At 47.4% G+C, this 24,147-nt stretch overlaps 2 protein-coding genes across 4 annotated transcripts in view; one reads left to right on the top strand and one right to left on the bottom strand.

The window, feature by feature from the left end:
• WWC3 (WWC family member 3) overlaps positions 1-24,147 on the top strand; it is a 118,761-nt gene that overhangs the window by 59,538 nt on the left and 35,076 nt on the right. For all 3 annotated transcript variants that reach the window (XM_060087990.1, XM_060087991.1, XM_060087992.1), the window contains 3 exons: positions 8,595-8,724; positions 11,783-11,929; positions 15,122-15,195. In XM_060087990.1, coding sequence (XP_059943973.1) covers positions 8,595-8,724; positions 11,783-11,929; positions 15,122-15,195 — 351 coding nt within the window. The remainder of the gene's footprint in view (positions 1-8,594; positions 8,725-11,782; positions 11,930-15,121; positions 15,196-24,147) is intronic.
• LOC132482595 (V-type proton ATPase subunit G 1-like) lies at positions 479-7,198 on the bottom strand. The gene is made up of 3 exons (XM_060087906.1): positions 7,095-7,198; positions 4,480-4,701; positions 479-824 (listed from the first exon to the last, which is right to left on the bottom strand). The coding sequence occupies exons 1-3, from the start codon at positions 7,196-7,198 to the stop codon at positions 479-481; spliced, it is 672 nt and encodes a 223-aa protein (XP_059943889.1).

Here is a 24,147-nt window from a genome sequence, read left to right as displayed (position 1 = left end):
CCTGGTCTGGGAAGGTCCCACATGCCGTGGAGCAACTAAGCCCGTGCGCCACAACTGCTGAGCCTGTGCTGTAGAACCCGCGAGCCACAACTACTGAAGCCTGTGTGCCTAGAGCCTGTGCTCCGCAACAAGAGAAGCCACCACAGTGAGAAGCCCGTGCACCGCAATGAAGAGTAGCCCCTGCTCACCACAACTAGAGAAAGCCTGCACACAGCAACGAAAACTCAACACAGCCAAAAATAAATACATAAATAAATAAATTTTCAAAAGAAGATAAAAATCTTTGGATAAGCTCTAAGTTTGTACAAAGAAGCTAGATCTGCTGTTCTGCAAAAAGTGAAGGGACCTACTATATAACACACAGAAATAATTTAATGACTTTTCGCAAGACTATAACTCAAGCCTTGCTAAAGCTTCATATTCCATGAAGGGATCGAAAATGCCAAACCATGCAACAGCAGGCGGTTTTTTCCTTCCTTTATCCGTTTTTGTGGTAGTTTTTGTGGATTTCTGGCTGGATGTCGCAGACAAAGGCCAAGAGCTTATCCCGGACTTCATCCCTGTTCTGCCGGAAGTAGGTCTGGAGGATGGTCACCTTCTCCTGGGGGTCGTCCGCTTCAGTGCTGCAACTGCCGTGGGATCCCAGAGCCGCGGCCTCCTTGGCCTTGAACTCCTTCTCCCTCTGCGGGCGGTACTGTTCAATTTCAGCCCAGGCTGCTGCTTTGGCCTGCTTCAGCCTCCAGTTCTTTTGCTTGTGGTCCTCGGCCACCTCCTTGGCGGCCCGCTTCTCGGCCTGGAGCAGCTGCTGGATGCCCTGCGACCGACTGGCCGTGGTGGTGGCGATTCCAAGGCGGCAGAGAGCGGCCTAAATCGGCTTGACCGTCCCCTCGGGTCAGTTGACCCAGCCGCCCAAGCAGTACAGCTTTTTAAAAAAGTTTTGCTTAAACAAATCAAGCTGCATTTTCAATATCGGCTACTGGTTTTGTTGCTCATTTTGTCCATCTGCTGTGGTGCTTCCTGGCGCAGCAATACCTGTTCTGTGATTCTACGCCATATAGCCCTGCCCACCTCCAGATGCTCCCATGCCTGCTGGGTGCTTCTCTGTGCACTGTGGCTGTGCCCTCCTGTGTCACTTCTGCTAAAGGGCTGGATCAGAAATAAGCAGAAGCAAATCATGTAATTTGGCAGGTCTTCACAAGTTGCTTGGACTGTCCAGTTGAACTGGAGGTTGATTTCCTTCTTTCGTTTGGCCACACCATAGCTTTCTCTCTTCACCAGGGCGAATCAAGACTTCCCAGCATCTCTAGATAATACTGACTTTTCATGCTGGGCCTCATGCAGTTAATTTAACTCTCACTCGCTGAAGCTCTGGTGCAGGTGCTCGGGTTTCAGGGCGGTTCAGGAACACTGAGGTCACATGGGATCCCCGAGCCTCAGAGGGGAGCCCCGGCCGGCACCTTCCCCAGTGGCTCTGGCTTCTGTAACAGGATTGCTGGGCCCAGTGCCTGTCCCTCTGCTTGGCCTCCATCACTCTGGCCACCTCCGTTTCTTTATGTGAAGACAACGGTTATGTTGCAACGTCAGCTTAAGACCGAACACTCTCAGAAATAAAAGATGTCAGGGCTCAGGTGACAGAGAAAACCCCTTCCCCTTAGCATTGCTAGGAAGTAAATTCATCTCTTGTAGTCAAGGTAATTTTAAGACTAGGAAAAGACTGCCTCAGTTTCTCCAGGTTTATTGGACGGGAAGCAGAAGCTGGTCTGGGAAGAGTTATAACTTTACACCTGCAGGCGGAGCGGAGTATGAGTTGTGCTCTTGCAGAGAGAAGGGCCAGTGCCGTTTCATCTTCTTTCTGCTTTCCTTAGCAAGAATCCTTAGTGATGGGAAACAGGCCCCCTGCCAAGGGGACGGTCCTCACTCCCTGCTGGATACCCACCCTCCCCAGTGGAGGCTGAGGGGTGGCCTGAGGGAAAGTTGTGGACCTGGCCTTGGTCCTGGGGGACCCAGCCCAGCTTTCCAGATGGAGCTGCCTCGAGAGGCAGCTTCTAGTTGGTTGCTGTGTTGTCACTGCAAATGGTCGGTCACTCTGTGCTGTGACACGAGCTCACGGGAAGGAGAGGAAACAAGGGTGCTTGCGCCGCGCTTAAAACGCTTTGCCAGTGAAAAGCAGACTGATCCCTTCCTCTGAGTTCCACAGGCCATGTGTGAGACGGAAACAGCCTCTTTATTTATCTGGTATTGCACATTGGCTCTTGTGTTTGGATCAAATCATGCAGACAGGTATTATTTATTGAGAAATTTGGAAAACCTCTGGTAAGCATCGATAATGTGATTATCCCACCCCTACTGTAAAATCCTAACTCTGAGCACAGATAATACGGGAGCTGTTACATGTAAATGGGCTTCTCAGATATTATTTCCAACAGCGATTTAAGGCAGAGACCCTGGATTTTCCTCCAGAAAATTTTCTGCTGTTCTTGCTTCCCAGAATAGCCTGTGTATTTTTTTCCAGAGCACCTCACCGAGAGTTTGGCTACTTATAACATTTTAAACTCGACTTGTTTATCTTGGTGAACTTTCCTGGCTAGCAAGGAAATCCATCATTACGCTTGGGTCCAAGTGAGGAAAAAAGAACCTTTTGTATTTTTTTTTAAGTCTATGTATGTTAATTTCTGTAGATGGGAGCTGGCCGTGAACACATTCTCTGGGTTAATGATAGCATGCGTGTGTGTGTGTATAATGTATATAAACTTTTAATGATGGAAAATGTCAAATATACACAAAAGCAGAGAGAATGGTATAAGGGAACCTTTCTGTACCCCTCACCCTGCTTCAACAACTAACCACACAATGGCCAGTCTTGTTTTGTCTGTCACACAGCCTCATCGCCCAAGCTCTTACCGCATTATTGAAGCAAATCCCAGAGTCGTATTTCATCCATAAATGTCTCTCCTAAAGTAACGGACTCCTTTTGAAAACATAACTCTAATACCTGTGCCACTTAACTTTCTCCAGCAAGTGTTCCCACCTCCCTGGTTTGTTTGTGTCCGGGTTCCGACAAGGTCCACACCGTACGTTTGATTAGTGTGTCTCTTAATCTCTACCCTCCTCTCCTTTTTTCCTTTTTCCTTCCTTTCTTCCGGCTGACATCTTATTTGTTGAAGAAGCTACTTTGCTTGTCCCAAAGAATTGCCCTGATACCGGACTTTGCTGCGTGCACGTGCACAGCGTCATTTAACACGCTTCTCTGTCCCCTGCTATTTATGTAAACGGGTGTCATTAATCCGAGAGGCTTGATCTGACTCAAGTTCAGTTTCATTTTCTTTTCCTTTTGGTCCGGAGGTGCACACTCTCTGGTTGTCTCTTTTTTTGTGTGGTGTGAAGATTATTAGTGGGGTCTGGCATCGTCGGCCTGATACATCCATTTATAATGTTTCCCATCAGCTTTTCACGTAATGCTGTGCACGTGTAGACACAGAGGTTTCAGGATAAGTTCTCGAAGGTGGGTTTGCTGGGTCATGGGGTAAAGGCATTGGTCGTATTCTTAGATACTGCCGAATTCTCCTCGGGAGGGTGGCACCATTTTGCATTCCCACCACTAGTAGATGCGTGTTCCTGTTCCATCCGCGTGGCCAGCAGAATGTGTTGTCACTCACGCTTTTGCATTTGTACCAGTCTTATCGGTGAGAGATAGTGTGTCAGTGTCGTTGTAATTTGCATTTCTCTTGAAGCCCTTTTCAGCGTCTTCGGAAAACAGGAGCAACGTTTACAAGTCATGAAAGTCTTCAGAAAAATCAAACTTTTCCAGTGAGAGAGCTACTGGGTATCGCTGCCCCAAAGTTTCTGAGGCTTGTTTTGAAAAATTATCTTCATGTAACTCACGGCTAGCACCCGGGGGCAAGGGGGCAGGAGCTAGAATGAGGACGTCCGCAGCTTCCCAAATGGGTGATGCCCAAGAACGTGCTGGGTGTGCCAATGGGTGGGGGAGAGCTCCCTCTTTAGTGACGCTAGACCTCCTGGGCGTCTGGAATGTTCCTCCTGTTCGACTGTGAGGTGTCCTGCAACCGGGAAGCTCGTTTAACATCGCTTCACCCTGAGTTTCCCGCGCTTCTGTGCCACTGGCGCTTTTTTCCCGCCGTGCCACCTGTAACGTCCCCGAGTGCTGACGTGGTGGCTGCTCGTCCTCACACCAGCCATGGGGTTCTTGTAAAGTGTCTCCGCTGCGTGGCCCCTGGTGGCTCTCTCGCTTAGAATGTGATCCAGACTGCAGATGAGTCGGCCCCCATCCTCACCTCGTTCCCCCAGTCTCGCCCTCACTCACCCGCGTCAGCCCGCACTGCAACTCGCAGCTCCTTCTGCCTCGAACTCTCTCCCCAAGTCTCTCGTGCCTGTCCCCTCCCTTCCATAGTTCTCTGGACGAATGACATCTTGCCAGGGTCCCTGCTCACCACCGTATCTAAAAAGCAGCCCTCGCCCCACCCTCTATCCCCACACGGGGCTTCGTTTTCCTTGAACCACCAGTCGCTGCCTGATCCGCTGGTTTCTTTCTTGTCGTCTGTGTCCTCGCCTAGTGTCACGCTGTGCGAGGATGCGGACTTGGCCTGCTTCCCTACTCGGTCCTCGGGATGCAGCCAGCTCCGGGCGCAGGGCAGGGCTTGGTGGGGTGAGGGGACCAGCCCGGGGGGCCGTGCGGCACTGCTCCTGGGACACCGGGACCCCCTGGGCCAGGGCCTGGGCTGCGAGCATCGGGGAGGTCGCTGCATCGGCCCAGGTGCCTTCTTATTAACTGCCCTCTAGCGTTTCCTTCTCTGCTTCTTACTGTGTTGTATTGTGTCTTAAGAAATCCTATTTCTATCACTGCTGTTCAGATCACAGAAAGGGGTGCTCGTTCAACGCGCCAGTACCCACTTTCCGTGAGGTGTGTTCTTAGCCCCTGGGTCAGCCTCTTTGCTTTGAGCCTTTTAATTGCTTGATGACATTCTTCCGCTTTGGGATGCTGTGATGAAGTTAAGCCCGTGCGTCTCCTGCAATAAGAGAGAGTGACTGCACTCTGCGGACCATTCGATACCCCAACAAGGCAGCATTAGATCTCGGAATTAGCATTTTCCGTCCGAGGGGATTTAGTGGTTTCAGAAGAGAACGGGATTGTTCACAGGTCGCGCAGGCTTAGACCAGCAGTATCCCGTTACCGTAGCACAGAAGCTACAGCCCGTGCTAAAAGGCCAGCGCTCCTCAGATAACAGTAAAGCATACAGAAATGGGGGCGGAAACAAAAAGAGCGTTGTTCCCGTCGTGAGACGGGTCTGGCGTTCCACGCAGGACCGGCTGCTGATAGAAAGCTGCCGGAAGCTTTGTGAGGGTCGTTCAAGGCCCCCTGCCAGAGCTGGTGACGTAAAAGGTAGAGTTGTAACACTTCTCATTCTTGGGGCTTGTAATGTGTGGTATTAACGTGGAATATCTTTCGAGGCCTGGCAGCCCTTTTCTTCAAGATGTGGGTTTAAGAATCCATTTGGTTTTACTTTTGTCATACCAGCTCCCTTGACATCTTTTTTTTTTTAGTTAATTTATTTTATTTATATTTATTTTTGGCTGCGTTGGGTCTTCGTTGCTGCGTGCGGTCTTTCTCTAGTTGCGGCGAGCGGGGGCTACTCTTGGTTGCGGCGCATGGGCTTCTCCTTGCGGTGGCTTCTCTTGTTGCGGAGCACGGCCTCTAGGCGCGCAGGCTCAGTAGTTGTGGCACGTGGGCTTAGTTGCTCCGCGGCATGTGGGATCTTCCTGGACCAGGGCTTGAACCCATGTCCCCTGCATTGGCAGGTGGATACTTAATCACTGTGCCACCAGGGAAGCCCTTCTCTTGACATCTTAAGTTGAACAACAAATAGGGACACTTGAGGGCAGTGGGAGGGGGAGGTTGATGAGAATCATCGTGAAGATGTCCTCTTAGTTGTGTGCGGTCAGCATTTGAAGCTGTGCCTGCTTTTCTCTCTAACAGTTTCTTTCAAAAGGCAGCCAGTAAAGAGCACCAGTTTACTTTGGGACAACATCTGACTGGCTATGTGGGTGGCCCTCAGATTTGACACAATGCGAGTTTGGAGGCCTTGACGCTGAATGTATTGGTAGCCCGGCAACAGAAGAGGATGAGTGTGGTGTGCGGGGCCTCAGTGTGAAGCTCACCGTGCCTCTTACTGGCTGTGTGACCTTGAGCAGGTCACTTAACCTTCCCGAAACTGCTGCAAAATGTTGAGGGGTGAAAAGTAAAGGCTGTGTGCTCTGTGTCCTGGGGTTTTTATTTTACACTGGGTCTTAGTCCATTCAGTGTCTGCTGATGAGAGGCATTACAGGGTTGCTGATCCCTCTCCCTGATGGGACTCGGGGCCTGTTTTCCTCCAGGGAGCGGCCATTCCCATTGTAGATGCTGGTGCCTTGACAGGCAGCTGGCGCAGTGCCTGGCTTTACTGATGGCTGCACTTAGGCTCTGTAGCTGCTAAAAGCTATAAGGAAGTCACAACACCTAAGTACGAAGCTGGAGCTGATGTGGTTAGCATCTTACGTTGCGGCCTTAACAGTGGGTGTGTGTCTGTACTCTCTGACCATTTGATTAGCACTGATGGTTAGGGAACTGAAAACATTTTGTTCAGTGCAGTAGAGTTTCATTTCTCTATGTGGGTGTCAGTGTCAGGTGACGATCCATTTGCTGTATTTCTCATTCTATAGGAGCCGGTAGGCCTGGTTAGCAGAGGCATTGGTCATTAACTGTTACAGAGGAATCACACTTTTTTGGCCTTGGGTTTTTTGTATGGAAATGATGTAACCCTTTTCTACAGACTTCATCAACCTATGTGGGTTGTGGTTTGTGACATTAAATGAGACGTATTGGAAAGCCTTTTATCGGAGGATGGATATAACGAGATATTATTACATAACTGAGTCTAGATTCTCTCTGCAAGAAAAGTTGGGCCACTTCCTAGACAGATGCAGTGCTGGGAGATGGGTGGCCTTTGCTCCTGCCTTACATTAGAGACCCCTGGTTCTCCATAGAACAGCTAAAATGGAAAAGCACATGGCCAGGCCATGTTGGGATGTAGGGGTGTCACCATTCAATGTGTGGGGTCCCCCGGTGCATCTGTATCCGCTCTCCAAGGAAGAGGACTCGGGACCAGTTTTCATGAATATTTTGTTTGCTGCGGATGTCAGTCATAGCAGTGCTGTTGAGCCCTGAAGCCCTACTCCAAAGGGAGGGAATGGATTCCTGCTTGTTCTCTCATTCCAGTGGTGCTGACGGCTCAGACCAGCTCTGGTGCTGAGTTTTGCTGTGAGCTGTGACATTTGTGGCCAGGAATTTGTTAATGATAATAAAGTACCGGAGTTGGTGCATTGTTTACTTTTTCTCTCATGAGTAAGTAGACTGAGCATTATCCTGATAATAATAATCAGCGCAGACATTATACGCCAGGTCTCTGCCAAGTAAGCCCTTTCCTTACATTTCTCATTAAATGGGAGGGACATTTTTAGTGTCCTCATTTGAGGCATGAGGAAACTGAGGTTTAAAGAGGTGTCTTGCCCAGGGTCCCACTGTAGAGCTGGAGTGTCACTTGTACTCACCAGCATGCCAGGATGCTCTTGTCAGTGGAACAGAAGGGAGTTTGGGCTGGCCGTTAAGCATCTGGATTTTCGGGTAACACGGGGGAAACAGTTTAGAGCTAAAATCTGTGTCATGGTGGATCTGGAGCCTGAAATGCAAGCTGGTGACTTTCCAGAGAAGGAGTTCGTTCTGTTTCTGGACCGAAGTCTCTTCTTCAGCCCCGAGGGCTTCCAAGGCTTAAGACGTAGGTATGGACGATGTGACCAAGGACGAGCTACAGGAGGCTGCCTGCTCTTTGCAGGCCAGAGCCAAGCCTAGTCTCGGTCAGCGCTCTGCTTCCACCACCCAGAACCAGGCCCTGTGTGCCCAGGGGTGGGCTGGCTGGAAGGAAGGATGGATGGAAGGAAGTTAGCTTGAATGGGAAGCTTAAGGAAGGCTGAATGGATGTTTGAATGCAAGGGGAGTAGTTGAGAGAGTGATAAATTAGAACCAGAATAAAAGAAAGATAGAGGAGCCCTAAGAGTTCCCAACTTTCATACAGGGTGTCCCTGTTGAAAGTTCACTACTTTTTGCTGTTTCCCATATATTCTTCTTGTACACAGATTTCATTTGTATGTTTATTTAATAGACATTTTTGACCACTAAGCCAGATGCTGGGGATAAACGAATAAGACAGGATCCTGCTCTCAGAGAGGGAAATTTAAAATTTCAGGAAATTTTTAAACCAGTGAGCTCGTTGCCTGAGCATATTAGTAGAGGACACGGGCACCCTGCCTGGAGCATCCCCACCTGCAGAGGATGCTCCTGGGGCAAAGGGCGCCCAGCCACCACCAGTCTCATCTGGTGTTCACCACAAGCAAGGAAGGTCTTAGGGGATCTTTGTTTTTCTTTGTCAAAACATTGTTTTTAACTGTTTCCCACCTTTCTCTGAAGCTTTTAAGTTTTGGGTTGTTATTGTTTAATAGAATGTTGTAATCTCGCATAGAATGACTCATATTTCTTTTCGGACCAGGATTGATCGTAAGATGTCAAGTGCTCACACCAACTACAAGCTGGATGAGGCTCAGGCTATAATGAGTGAGCTGAGGACCATTAAGAAAGCCATTTGTACAGGCGAGAAGGAGAGGCGGGACCTGATGCAAGTAAGAGGCCCGGGTGCTCTTCAGAGCCCACGTCCGTCTGTCTGCCCACCTGCTTGTCTCTTAACTTTATTAAAAAAAAAAAAAAAAAAAATATATATATATATATATGTATATATTTACTATATATATATTATATATTTATTATATAATCATACATATTTTAAAGACATACATGTATGTATAATATATATGTATATATGATATCTTCTGTATATGTGTGTGTACATATTTATAAATATTTTAAAATACGCGTATTAGTTTCCTAGGGCTGCCATGATAAAGAACCACAAACCAGGTGGCTTAGAACAACAGAAGTTTATTCTCTCCGAGTCTGGAGGACAGAAGTCTGATCTCAAGGTGCAGCAGGGCCACGCTCTGTCTGAAGGCTCTAGGGGAAGCTCCTTCCTTGCCTCTTCCAGCTCCTGGGGGCTGCTGGCAGTCCTTGGTGTTCCTCGGCTTGTAGGCGTATCACTCCAGTCTCTGCCTTTGTCATCATGTGGTTTCCCGTGTCTCTGTGTATGAATTTTTTTCTTCTTATAAGGACACCGATCACTGGATTAGAACCTGCTCTAATCCAGCATGACCTCATGTTGACTTGATTCCATCTGCAGGGCTTCCTTCCAAATAAGCACACATTACAGGTTCTGGGGGTTAGGACTTCAACATATCTTGTTGGAGGACACAATTCAGGCCACAACAATGGGTGATACGTTTGTATTGTTAAATAATCAAAATAATTCAACGTCTGTTGTAAGAGTCTTGCTGTCACCCCGTTCTCTCACCTCCTGTAGCTGCTTTTATTAGCTTCTTGTACACCCTTCCAGTGTTTTGATACAGACACTTGAAAGTGTGAACACGTGGCCGGCTGCCCTCGCAGAAAGCCGGGCCTGTGCCTGCTGCCCCGCGGTAGCTTCCGCACCTAACCATTATGCCCTGTACCTTTTCCCGTCTCTGGACTCAGAGTTCCCTCCTTCCTGGATATGGCTGCATAGTATTCCACCATGAGGACAGACTTTATTTCATTGTAGCTTTATATTGCGTTGTTTTTTTGCCCCTTGAACTCCTGCAGTTTCTGTTGTTTTTAGAAACAGCTGAGTTTTTGCAGAGTCCCACGCCGGGCTCCTGCTCGGTGCCGGAATGCATCTGATGCTCTCTGTTGTGGCTTTTCTTTTCGGCTCAGCACACCGAGTGAGCACCTGGTGCTGGGAGGCATTTGTCTCGATTCTGTAGCATGTAAGACACAGAAGGACATGGGAGCAAAGCTCAGACTCGTAGGCCGAGTGCAACAGGTGTGCACATGACTGCCTTGCCCGGCAGTGCTTCCTAACGGCAAGGGCGTGAGACTGGAGTGTCCCTAGGCTGCTCCTTCAATTGAAGATTACCAGACCCTACCCCAGGTCTCCTGGATTAGACTGTCTGGGGTGGGGACCCAGAAATCTGTATTTTCAGATGCCCTGTATTTCCAGGTCATGAGAGGTAAATGGTCAGTTGTTAGGTTTTCTCGGAGGCCTGGTAGCAAGGAGAACAGCTGCCGTCTGCCGAGGCCTCTGTGTGCCGCGCTGGGCGAGGTGCTCTGTGGACATCACCCATGTGATCCAGGCCCAAACCCGGGCGTGAACCGGGTGGTACTTCACCCCAGGGACACGGAGGCCTCGCCCGGGACGTGGAGCTCGTGTCCCTGCCCCGTTCTTTCTGAGAGTGCAGAGCTGGCCGAGCCACCCAGTTGCCTCGAGTGGGTTCCCCACCACGGAGGCTGGAGATAGAATTTCTGGAAGAAGCTTCATACCCCAGCATCTTCTCTGAGACGCTCCAGGGAGACGCACAGGCAATGTCTTCATCTAGTAAAATCAAATAAGTTGTTTCATCTTTGTTATATGACTGTAGCAATCTTGGCCCATTCCAAGATGCCTTTGTCTAGATCCCGAGGCAGCTACCTGGGGTACACTGCACGTGGGCGTCTAGTGTCTGCAGGAATATCTGCTGAATGTGAATGCATTCACAAGTCTTTTTAAAAAAATTTTTTTTTCATGTTTTCCTCTTATTTTTTTAGATTTCTTTTTATGGGGGTATAGTTGCTTTTCACAGGTCTTTTAAAAATCTTAGAAAATCTGATTTCTCTTTAACTTTCACCCAAAAGGGTTCCCTGTACCAGAATTTATGCTTACTCTAATTTTTGGCAAACTGACATCCATATAAGATGACTTTTGACCCTGTAGCATTGTGACTGAAAAGCCAGGTTATAAGAATATGTAAATATTGTCTGGGAGCTGTTTTCACCTTCTGTGGGGTACTGAAGATCTCAAGGCAACATTCATCTCTGTTGGACTTATTTATTGATAGACTATTTTGGATGGAAATACTTTCCCCCCTCCCCTTTGCTCTATTGAGGTACACTTGACAAATAAAACTGTATAAATTTAAGGTGTACGTGATGGTTTGATATACACATCTATTGTGAAATGATTACCACAATAAAATTAGTTAACACGTCCATCACGTCACACGGTTACCTTTCTTTTTACACGGTGAGGACTTTGAAGATCTACTCTCTTAGCAACTTGCAAATATGCGCTGCAGTATTGCTAACTATACTCACCATGCTATGGACATGAGGTTCCTGAGATCCGGGGACTTATTCGCCTTACAGCTGGGACTTGGTACCCTTTGACCAGCATCTCCCCATTTCCCCCAGCCCTCCAGCCCCTGGCAACTGCCTTTCTACTCTCTATTTTGAATTTGGCTTTTTTGGAGGGAATGCTTAACTTTTCTTTAGGAAACACAAAGGTTTAAAAAACGGTAAAAGTGGTACCACAGTTCTCTATATTATTCACATGCTGCCAGGAGGACTCAGTTGCCGTCTGATTTAAATTACTATGAGTTTCATGAAAGGTGCATGTGCTGATCGACATTTCTCTTGAATCTCGTGAGAATGGAGTTGGGGCCGGCCCGCTCTCCGGTAATGAAGCTGCCGACCTGGAACAGGAAGGAAATGACTGCTGTGAAAGGGAAGAGAAGCATCGCCATCGCTGTTCAAGTCTCTTGTTGCATTCTCTTCCAGAGCCTGGCCAAGCTGACTGATGGCTTCAGGAATAGCTGTTCTCTTACCGACCCTCTGCAAGAGTTCCCTCCCAGTGCAGGCGTGCTGGGCGAGTCTTTACCTCACCAGTTCTGCGATGCTGGGTCTCAGACTGAGGTCATCGGCGAGGTACGCTCACTGGGCAGGGGGAGGAACCGAGTGTGCCCAGAGAGAAAAGGACTGCTTTCATGTGGCTGTCACCCATTTCTTTAAATTTTCCACTTTCCCTTCAAAAATGTTTTGGCTTTTGTGCCATTAAGTTTGAAGAAAGAATATTGTTTTTCACATCTAGCCATCTTGAAGGTTCAGGGGCCTGGGAGGCAATTGAATGGCTTATTACCTCTATCCTTGTGATTCGGATTCTTAAAAAAGGCAGAATCCTTTTGAGAGTTGAGTCTAGATGTTTCTTGGCACACATATGAGTTTTTAGAGCATGGATCAGCTAACTTCTTCTGCCAAGGTCCAGATAATAAGTGTTTTAGGCTTTGCTGGCCATGCAGCCTCTGCCATAGCTACTCAGCTGTGTTGTCATAGTACAGAAGCAGTCGTTGGCCATATGTGAATGGGTGGGTGGGGCTTCTTCCAGTAAAATTCCAATAAAGCTTTATTTACGGAAAGAGGTGGTGGGCCGGATTTGGCCTTTGGGCCATAGTTTGCTGAGCTCTGGCTTAGGCCAGTGATTTTTCAGAGGCTTTGTGGCTATGTCACTCTTGGGTTATACTTTGATGCTATTTCTTATTCTTCTAAGAGAATGTCAGGAAGTTGAATTGAATTGAAATTAATTTTGTTTGGGACTTGGAAGAATTTCATAATGCCCCTTTTGATAATTAGTAAAGCCTGGAGTTAGCCACAGAAACAAAACTGGCAGCCATCATTTGAAGCAGGGTGGTGAATACTTAAAGACACTACTGTTGTAATGTCATTGAGTGAAGTTTTACATTTATTTGTTACAAATGGAAAAACAGTTTGGATGGCTTCTTTTTCTTAGGGCTTACTAAGTAAAGATGAAATATCAGTGGAATGCAGAATGCCTTCCTAAAATTAAATAAAAAGAAACAAAAAGGAAAACCATTGACTAAAAAACTCTGGATTTTAAATAATTAGCTGATAGTTTAAAATGTCGACAAATAGTGCCTCTTTGAGGGGAGTATAATATAGGAAATAATGCCTCTGTGTCTTGGATGTCCTGAACTGCCCTATTTGCTGTGTTCCCCTCATTGTTCTCAAAAGTACACTTGGACATTTTTTGACTAGGTATCTTGGTTTAAAACAGAGAAGAATCTGTAAGTCAAAAATGTCTGGCATTTTTGCCTAAAGATTTTGGCATGGGAGAAGGAAAGAAGTATGATACTTATTGAATTCCATGAATAGTTCATTGCTGCTCAACATAAGGTTAGAATTAGAATTTTTAGAGACTCTTAACTAGTTTGAGAGCAACAGGTAAGATCGAAGGTTCTGTAATGATTTAGGTAAGACTTTCTAAAAATGTCAGGTGGGGAGTGGCTGGTTATACAGCTATAATAACTTCAGCAGTAAATTATCATTGTCTATGCGTTTACTGGGGCTGGCCCTGGCAGCTTCATGGCTGTTACCTCAATTTACGTAGTGGTTTCCATCTTCTTTTGACAGATGAGGGGGTCAAGGTGCCAGGTTACCTAAGGTCATGTAGCCAGGGAGAGGCAGGTCTGGGTTTGAATCAATGTCTCTGATCCGTAAACCTCTGTGTTTTCTACTACATCATGTTATAGAAAAATATATCAAAAGGCTGTAACTGCATTAGTTAGCTATTGCTGCATAACAGAACATCCCCAACCTAGCATTTTAAAACAGCACACTACCTCACATAGTTATCACTTTGAGTTAGTTTTGTGGGATGGGCATTGATGTAATCAGACATGCTTTTGGAGCCCACGGCTTTGCAAGCACAGATTTGTAAGCAGTACAAGCCTAATGTTGGAATTTAGCAGTTGGGGTACATGTTGTAGGGCTATGTAGGATCCATGAAGCAGGAACCTGTTGGATCCGTTTGGCTGTAGGCTTTTTTTTTTTTTTGAATGAAAATGTCCATTTTATTCTCACAGAAGAGTGCAAAATCAGAGCTTAGAGGTTCATAAATAGCATTGAGAAGAGGTTTAAGAAATGACATTTATTTGTCTTGATGGGTCGGCTTTAGGGGTCTCTAATGAACAAGGTGATCAGGTGACAAGTAGCTCATTTCCAGTGTAGAGAGTTTCTGCAGATGCGGTGCTGCAGCCTAAATGCATTTACATTGAGGACACTGTGGAGAGAGGCCTTGGGTGAGGCTGCTGAAATGTGTAAAATCGTGACACATCTCATTGGCAAGTGCTTAGTCTCGTATAAGGCATTTCTCCTTGCCATTCAAGGCGATAAAGGTATAGGGAAATTCCCCATTGACCTGTCTCAAAACTCATATCAGTGAATTCATTGCCAGCCATACAAGTAGAATAGTTCCAAATATTTGTTGACACGAGGTCATTTAAAAAAATAAAGCCTTAGTAGTGGCCGTAAGATATGGCCGAGTAAGGTCAGATCTACAGATGGAGCCGATTTATTGAAACTAGAGTCATACATTTCCAGGAAAGAAGGAAGAAGTAATCAAGGTGAGCTGCAGTTACCTCTCATACAGGTCTTGTTTGTTTTGTTTGGGAATTTGTTGGCTTCAGTGTAATTGGTATGAAAATATTTAGGTGCAACTAGTGATCGCATCAGAGCTCCTCATTTCAGCTCTTGACTCCTGAGGCGAGGCGGCCAGTCCCAGGCTTTTCCGTGCCTTCCTTCCGTCCTTTCACCTTTGATTCTTTCACGGGCTGCATAGCATTCGAAGGAGTCCCGTAGCCAGCACCTCACACAGCTAGTCCGTCTCCTTCAGATCTTGTGACTTTTTAGGAGAACACCCTTGTTTTGTGTTTATTGAGGAACGAGAGCATATACTACCCTAGGCGGGATGAATTTTTTTGCTTTTGTATCAACTTTGAGGAGTTCCCTATTTCTTCTAAAACTTAATTTGTTGTTGTTGCTCGGAATCACACAATAGATGAACATACTTCCACTGTTTTTAAAAAAAAAAAATCCACCAGTGTTGGGACAGCAAAAGTCTTCCCAGCCCCACTCCCAACCTCCACTGACCAGAGGTGGCAGCTGTTATTTGGTGTGTTTCCTTCCAGACCTTTGAAAAATGGAAATTGGAAGGTGAATTACAATATTCTTCATTGTTGCCGGAAGTTTAAGTGCATTTTCTGTTTTGAAAATATGTTTTTAATGTGTCTCCCCCATTTTTTTTCTTTCTTCTGTTCCCCAAAGTTCGTCTTTGATGATAAAACAAGGCTTGTGGACCGAGTCAGGCTTAACTGGCAGTATGAGGAAGCCAGAAAGAGGTAAGAAGCTCCTTTTTCAAACCGTGCCTCCTGCTTACTTCCTTCCTCCTGTGGAAAGCAGTTTTGCGGAGTTCCAACGTGTGATTTATCCACTTCTTATCAGCAAGCAGTGTCTGATAGAGTACAGAGTTAAGGTTCTTCATTTATGCGTAGCTTCTGAATACATGTGACAAAATTTCATGTGCATTAAAATGTGAAACTCGCAATATTGCAAACAGTTATGAAGACGGGATTTAATAAAAACAGAGACTCTTCCGGCTCTCCTTATCCTCTCAGGTAGTTCAGAACCCCCTCCCTGCCTTCCGACTGAGCATCAGTCCCTCAGACCAGCTTAAGCAAACCTGGTGTTTGAATATGTGGCCGCTTATTCCATAGGTTAACGGAAAAAGCCACGTATCTTGGGTTAAAAGACACTTTAGAAAGGATTAGGTCACCGGGCGATAAGCGGTACCTAATCTACATCATTTTGATGGAGAGAATTGGAACTCAGTCGCTTCTGTTGACCTGTGTTGTCCATCACCCGCCTTCTGAAGATCGGGACTTGACCTTGTTTGTGCATTTTCAAAATGTGTCTTTCCCTCCCTCCCTCCCTCCCTCCCGGTCCAGCCAGGGTTCATGGGCAGCACTGCCAGGTGGGCTGCCGGCCTCGTAGGCACAGTGTTTTGTCACCTTTCTCCCCATGTGCACCGTGTTCAGTATTCTGACTCTGCCCTAGATTTCATGTTCTTTTTTTAGGGACTTTCTCTCTTTTGTGCCTTCTGGAAAGAGTCTTAAAACCAAATTATTTCAAAATATGTGCTTCGGAAAGCTGTGAAGCCTATCTTTTTCAAAAAGTTTTTTTATTTTTTATATTTTTTAAAAAATATGGAACGCTTCACGAAAACCTTTCTTTGGTCACATATGAACTGCTGTCTGGGGGGTGGGGGGAGGAGGAGCGAATGCCAAGCAGGGTGAGGGCGTAGTTCTGGAAGCGAAATAGTTGGGCCCGCTCAGTATGGTGTATCGTTCAGGGATGTCTGGAAATCCGCTTTGTTACCTTTTTAGCAAACGTAAAAATAGCAACAGAAGCAGATCATCTGACTCCCTGCTGGAGGGCCGGCTTGAGCTGCTGCGGCCTCTGCCCAGAGCCCCTCTGCCGGGTCCTCCTGGCTCTTGCTCTTCACGGCGTCCTCGATGTGCTCAAGGCGGGCACTGCACTTCCACGCAGACCGCTTCCCTCGGCGCCTGCTTGCCCGGCCTCACACATCCCTTCTCAGGAGCTCGCTGGCTGGCATTTGTCAGCCGCTGTCGTCTCTCCCCAGTTTTCCTCGGCTCCTTCCTGCATGTTTCTGCTGCACTGTGTGGGTATCGGAATTTGCTGCGTTGTATTAAACTGCAGAAAATTGACGGTTGCTGCGCTTAACATAATCGTCACTGTTCTGCTGTGACATTTACCAACCACAGCAAGTGATGTCTTTGTTTTCCAGAGATGATGTCGGTACAGAGTGAGTAACTTGTTAAATGTCGAGATAATACATTTGGGCGGAAAGTCCATTCCTTAAGAAAATTATGCAGGGGAGGACACTGTACTTCATCAGTATCTTCTAAATGGAAGGAGTATTTCCAGGTCACCAGAGCCTTGTTAGGAAATGCAGTGCAGTTGCAGAGGAGGGTCCTGTCCCCAGCGCTTCAACCTTTGTGGGACAGTAGGGGCTTCTCAGAAACGCCTTTCTGGGCTGTGTTGGCCGCATTTAGAAATCAGAGATGCGTTGTAAAGACGTCCTGGGTTGGCTCACACAAGCACTGCCTTGTTCTTTTCCCACTAGCACAATGGTTCCCACTTGTGGGGCGGGGAATGGGGGAGGGGTGCGACAGCCCGACTGCACACCCGGCCCCCCGTAGACTTCTGGCCATGTCTAGAGACGTTGTTAGTTGTCACAGCTCTGGGGTGGGTGCTACTGGCATCTTGTGGGTAGAGACCAGGGATGCTGCTCCACATCCTACAGCGCACAGGACAGCCCCCAAAAGAGAGTCATCCAAATGTCACTAGTGCTGCGGCCGAGGACCCCTGCCCTGTGCTGGAGGATCGTGACGTCTTAGCCGGGCCATCTCTACCTCATTTCCCCGTGGCAGATCTGTATGGGTGACCCCAGCAGCTTCACACACATCCCGCAGCAGTGGGCAGAGAAGCTGCTGGAAGGCTGGGAGATTATACTTCTGCCCAGCACCTGCCCTGTTCCAGGTATTTCAAAGAAATTCTGTGGTTTATGTGATACCATAACGACATATGGTCTTTGGGACGTCCCTGGCGGTCCAGTGGTTAAGACTCCGTGCTTCCAATGCAGGGGGCCCGGGTTCAATCCCTAGTCAGGGAACTAACATCCCACATGCCGTGCAGCTCGGCCAAAAAAAAAAAAATACATATATATGGTCTTTAACCTGTTTGGGAGATAAACTCCCCCACAGCTAACAGAAATACGTGAGGATGCCAGTGGTTCTGCCTGGGGGTGGGGATACCCCAGGCAGTATCTGGGGTGTGTGTGTGTGTGTGCACACACAGTATATATATGTATAGACACACAGGGTTCAGAAACATGCGCATATATGCTTGTACATCTATGTACACATAAATAATACATGAATACATTGTTTTTGTCAAAGATGCAATCAATAGAGACCTCCCATCTTATCCTCGTCTCTAATCCTACCTCTCACCGTTAATGATTTGCTGTGAAACCTTCCAGTTTTTACCTAAACATTTAAATAAATTAAGCTCAATATAGTTAAACACAGTATATGATGCATAGCTTTTTTTTTTTTTTTTTTTTTTTTTTGCGGTACGTGGGCCTCTCACTGTTGTGGCCTCTCCTGCTGCGGAGCACAGGCTCCGGACGCGCAGGCTCAGCGGCCATGGCTCACGGGCCCAGCCGCTCCACAGCATGTGGGATCTTCCCGGCCCGGGGCACGAACTCGTGTCCCCTGCATCGGCAGGCGGACTCCCAACCACTGCGCCACCAGGGAAGCCCGATGCATAGCTTTTATAATGGTTATAGCCATCCTCTACGGATGGCCATCTAGCTGATTCCAGTTTTTCCTTTTCACAAATGGTACACATCTATTTACAGTCCCCAGCCTTGCAGAGATGGCTGTTTCCTTCGACAGATACATAGCAAGGAAATGTATGGGTCTAAAGACATGTCCATTCAAAGTTCGGATAGATACCAGTGAATCGTCTTCCAAAATAACTTGCACACTTTACCCTGCCACCAATGGCAATTGAGAGCCCTGATTTCTGTATCTCCTCCTCATCGTTAAATATCACCATTCTTTGTAAATTTTACTGGAGTGATGGGCAAAGATGTTCTCTCAGTTGTCACGTGCTTTTTCCCTGGCGAGAGTGGTGCACTTTTGCTCTGATGGTGCAGCTCAGCATAATTTTGTGTGACTTCTGGTTGGTTAAATTGCCAGGTCTGAATTTCTTTTCAGACAAGTGCTCCTTTCAAAACATGTTAGATCCCATCATCCACTAAGGGCTGGGGGTGGGGTTTGCGCCCCCCGCCCCCGGGGGGATGTTTTTGGTTCTCGTGACTGGAGAGAGGGTACTGTTGGCATCCCGGGCGGGAACCCAAGGACGCTGCTAAACAACCCACAATGCGCAGGACGGTCCCCACAGCAAAGATGTGGGTGGCCCAGAGTTTCTTTTTGCCTTCGAGAAACCGTACTCTTGAGCTTCTTATCTTGCTCCGAAATCCCTACTGTGTGTGGATGTCAAGGGCTCAGCAGCAGGTCCTCCACTGACTCAGGGCGTTAGCCTCGTCCAGCCACGTTGGCCCCCTTGCATGCCAGGCCTCAGACCTGCCAGGCACACTCCTGATTTAGTGCTTGGAGTTGGCAGAATAATGCTGCCCCAGATGTCTTAATCCCCAAACCTGTGACTCTTTGCCTTCCATGGCAGAAGGAACTTTGCAGATGGCCTCAAGCTAGAGATCTTGAGATGGGGAGATGACCCTGGATTATCTAGAGAGGCTCAGTGTAATCACAAGGGTCCCTATAAGAGGGAGAAGCAGAGAAGGAGATGTGAGGGTGGCAGAGATCAGAGTGATTCAGGGCCTTGAGCCAAGGAATGTGGGCAGCCCTTGGAAACAGCTGCAAAATGGATTCTTCCCGAAGCCTCCAGAAGGATCACAGCCCTGCTCGCCCATTTTTGACTTCTGACATCTGGAACTGTAAGGTAATCATGTGTGTGTTGTTCTAAGCCACCAAGTTTGTGGTAATTTGTTACAGAAAGAGAAGGAAACTAATACAGTGCCCTTGGCCCTCGCTGTTTCCTCTGCCTGCAATGGAATGCTTTGCCTCAAATGGTCACGTGGCCTCTGCTCTCCTTCTGGTCACTGTGTCTGTCTTTCCCTGCGAGAATGGGAAGCCCATGAGGGCAGGGGTTTTTGTCTGTTTAGGTCATTGCTATAATTCCACCAGCTGAGTACCTGGTGAATATTGATTGAATGAGTACACAGGGGTCTGCTTTGGTCACACTTGCTCTTTGGCCTTCACCCCTGCGGGTGGGCGAGTGGACAGAGTCCTGGGGCCCAGTCAGCTCCAGGCCAACTGCTGTGTTCCTGGCTCCCTTCCCCAAGGCCCTCGTCCTGGGGTGAGCCGTGGGATAGTTCCCCTTGACTTAAGAGGAGAAAGGGCATCTAGACATGCATGTCTTTAGGGAGCTGATGGAGGCTGGGCACAGTCACCTCCTACGTCATCATTCCAAGCTCGGCTTATGCTTCCTGGGCCTTCATGGTCATTGGAAAGGGCTTGTGGTCTTGGAACCCCCTGTAATGCGTCCTGTTCTTAGGTGTTGGAGAAAATGGCATTGGAGCTGGGCCCTGAGGGATGCTGGAATTCCTGCTGCCCATACGTTGAGGAAGGGCTTTCTCACTCCAGGGGGAGCAGGGGTCAGCGCGGAAAGTTGTATAATGGCAAGTTTCTTAGGTGTCAGGGAAGAACGGCCCCTGAGAGAGTTCTCTGGGTCTCGCTTTATGGTCGACCACTTAGAAGATGGGTCTCGATTTCTGATAATCAGTTCGGTGCTTTCATTGTACCTTCTCCTGCGTAAAAGCATCCTTGAAGCGTTCTTGTTGTTGCCAAGTCGTTGATTACAGCAGCCTGTGTTTGGCACTCTGGATCCGGTCCCCTGATGTGGTGGCAGTGCCTGGCTCCAGTCCCTGTGGGGTAATCATATTTGGCCTCCAGTCACTGAAATTGCTTACAGTTAAGGTTTAACTGGAAGGTGAGTGAGTTCCTGACTTGTAACCTACTCAGCTGTGGTCCTACAAGTGCCAGCCACATCTGGCAAGACGCTAGACTCAATACCCCTTGTAGTGTGGTCAGGACAACCCTACGATCCCCGCTCCTGGTATACATGTGACACTTAGGGAGGGTCAAGGTCATCAGGTGTTAAGAGTATGGCCACCCAGCACCAGGTCAGGGATTTTATTCCAGTTGCCTTTTCTGTGTGTGTGTTCAGACTGCCTCTAAATGAGACACATGATTAGAACAGCGTAGACTTGGGGAGGGAGCAACAGCAAGCAGGTCTTTGCCAAGAACTAAACCTAGAACCAACGTTAATGTTCCAAAACCTGAGTAATGAGGACCACAGTCAAAGCACAGTGGCTTTGGAGTTCTGTCCAGGGACTCTCCACGTGGCCACCTCCATGACAAGCATCAGTGGAGAAGGGTGTCCCACCTACAGGAAGGCATCATGCCCCCCCGTTCACCCACCAGTGCGTGGAAGAGAAGGCGTCACTTCTGATGGCAGTGTTAGCAAGAAAAGCGCATCCTTCCCTGCTCTTCACTGCGAGGCTTTCCTTATTTTAGTGCCACGTTCAGCGTTCTGTCTTTTCCTTCTGCTGCCCCAGCCTTAGACGTCCATCTCCCAGCTCCCAGTTCTGAAATCATTCCACCCTGCGAAGTTGAGCTTTCCTACCCTCTGCAAAACCTCCTGGGCTTTGCCACTTCTAAGTGGAGAGAAGTTGATGCACTTATGTATTTCCTTGTATATCTAGATTCGAGATGGTTTCTCAGAGTTGGCAAATCGTCAAAATGCAATAAATGTTCTGGGCTATGAGGGTTTCACGTACATTCAGATTTAAAGGAAGTTTATGGAAGTGGAACTCATAATTCCAAGCACTGGTATGATTTCTAGAGAATTCTCTAGACCAAACCACCACTATCATGGGGACTAGTTTTGTGTTTTCAACTCTAGGTCATGTGAAATGTACCCAAACAACTGCTTATTCCTTTCCCTTTAGGAACATGGCTTTGGATTCCCAAGGCAGACCTTATGATGGAAATATTTTCACATTATTGGTTAAAAATTTGAGAATTTTTCAAAGCCAGTTTGGAGGAGCTAGTCTTCTTGAAGCAATCCTGATGACGCAGATGGCTCCTTTTTTTTTTTTTTTTTTTTAATTCTTTTTTTTTTTTTTTGCGGTACGCGGGCCTCTCACTGTTGTGGCCTCTCCCGTTGCGGAGCGCAGGCTCAGCGGCCGTGGCTCACGGGCCCAGCTGCTCCGCAGCATGTGGGATCTTCCCGGACCGGGGCACGAACCCGTGTCCCCTGCATCGGCAGGCGGACTCTCAACCACTGCACCACCAGGGAAGCCCAGCTCCTTATTTTTAACCTAAGAGCACGTGTTCCAGAAACTGGAACTGTACAGTGCACAGACTAGCTGTTTCCATAGAAACACTCGCGGTCCTTATAGGAACAAAACATTCGGCCCGTCTGGTTTCTCCATGTCTCAGTGTTTGTTGCCAGGATGGGCCCTGCTGTTCCTCATTTGTCGCTGGCGTAGTATTAGGGTTCCAGCTGAATTTGATCAGTCTGTTGGATTTTCCCTTCATTTCTCTAATGACTGTGTGTTTGGGTTTGGGAGTGGGGCACGGCTATGAGAAACAAAGGAACGCACCTTCTCCATTCAGGCCAAGAGAAAGAAGCCTGGAGACGATCTGCCTTTTCACTTAACGAACTCACTCTCTGAAGATCTGTTCATTCAGAGGGGACAAGATGTGAGGGCAGGGAGGGATGTTGGGGTATTCGTAGGTCCTTCTTATGCCACACTTCTATATCCAGACTCCGTGAATCTCCAGTGTAGGATACAGAGTTGAGCCAAATGGACACTGGTTTATCGATATTTAGTTCAGGGAGCTGAAGTGATTTCACCATCCATCTGACTCAGATCTCAGCTGAGACTCTGGTGAACTTTTGCTTTTCATTTGAATGGATATTTGCAAAAAAGAAAACTAAGGAGAGGAAACATAAAGGTATCAAGTCTGTAGCTGTCATTGACATCTGAAGGCACTAGGCTCCAAGCTGGCACCATGTCCTGGAACATGGCATTGGGATCCACCACGTCCCATCACGACCAGCAGAGCCATGGCTTGCCTGGAGTTCCATTTCTATTCCAGAAAGCAGCAGTTTTTTAGGAACATGGGAATTTATATTATAGGTCACAGAATTCAGGTATAAATTCAAATACCTGGGGATTACTCTGGATATGTAAAATATGCCTCAAAACTGTGTAATATTAAAAGTGCATTTTCTTCTTCGAAAAAGGAGTCATATTTAAGATTTCCATGTGAACTGTAAGGGTCCAAGCAGTTTCTGCGGCATAAATGCAGGTTTCCATTCATGGTTTAATGGTGCCTGGGTTGTAACAGAAAAGGTGTTTGGGCAAAACTAGCAAGGGAAAAATGATTCATATTTGACTTCTGTCTACATTAGGCCTGTTCAGGGGGATGGAATTTAGAAATCACACAATAAATATGAGACCAGAATGCTTGATTGAGGACTTGCTTTCACTTCTTCACTATCCTGAGCACAGGGACATGTGTTTTAAAGCCTTTAAAGGCATTTGTGAGAGGATATATATATAGGCCATAAAAGGGATTACCTATCAAAAATAAGAATCAGGGCTTCCCTGGTGGCGCAGTGGTTGAGAGTCCGCCTGCCGATGCAGGGGACACGGGTTCGTGCCCCGGTCCGGGAGGGTCCCACATGCCGTGGAGCGGCTAGGCCCGTGAGCCATGGCCGCTGAGCCTGTGCGTCCGGAGCCTGTGCTCCACAACGGGAGAGGCCACAACAGTGAGAGGCCCGTGTACCGCCAAAAAAAAAAAAAAAAAAAAAAAAAAGAATCAGTAAAGAATACAGGTGACTCGCAGGGAAAAAAAAAAACCCTTGCCAGTTTTAAATTGATCTCGGTTCTCTTTATTATTTTTTTAAATTTATTTACTTTTTTTTTCTTTTAATTGGAGTAAAATTGCTTTACAATGTTGTGTTAGTTTCTGCTATACAGTGAAGCGAATCAGCTCTATGTATACATACATCCCCTCCCTCTTGGACCTCCCTCCCACTCCCCCCCATCCCACCCATCTAGGTCGTCACAGAGCACCGAGCTGAGCTCCCTGTGGTATACAGCAGGTGCCCACTAGCTATATTTTACACATGGTAGTGTATTTATGCCAAACCTAATCTCCCAGTTTGTGCCACCATCCCCTTCTCCCCCTGTGTCCACGTGTCTGTTCTCTACATCTACGTCTCTATTTGTGCCCTACAGATAGTTTCATCTGTACCATTTTCCTAGATTCCACATGTATGTGTTAATATACAATATTTCTTTTTTCTCTTTTCGGCTTACTTCACTCTGTATGACAGACTCTAGGTCCATCCACATCTCTACAAATGACCCGATTTTATTCCTTCTTATGGCTGAGTAATTGATCTCGGTTCTCTTTAAAAATGAACTTGGGGAGGTCCCTGGCGGTCCACCTCTTAAGCATCCAGTGGTTAGGACTTGCCGCTCTCACTGCCGTGGCCCTGGGCTCGGTCCGTGGTCGGGGAACTAAGATCCCGCAAGCCGCGCAGCGCGGCCAAAAAAAAAAGAACTTGGAAAAGTTTTTTTTTTTTTTTTTTACAAACTGTAA

Source organism: Mesoplodon densirostris, chromosome X, assembly GCF_025265405.1.
Source record: "Mesoplodon densirostris isolate mMesDen1 chromosome X, mMesDen1 primary haplotype, whole genome shotgun sequence".
NCBI lineage: Eukaryota > Metazoa > Chordata > Mammalia > Artiodactyla > Ziphiidae > Mesoplodon > Mesoplodon densirostris.
This window is presented reverse-complemented; position numbering and strand designations above follow the sequence as displayed.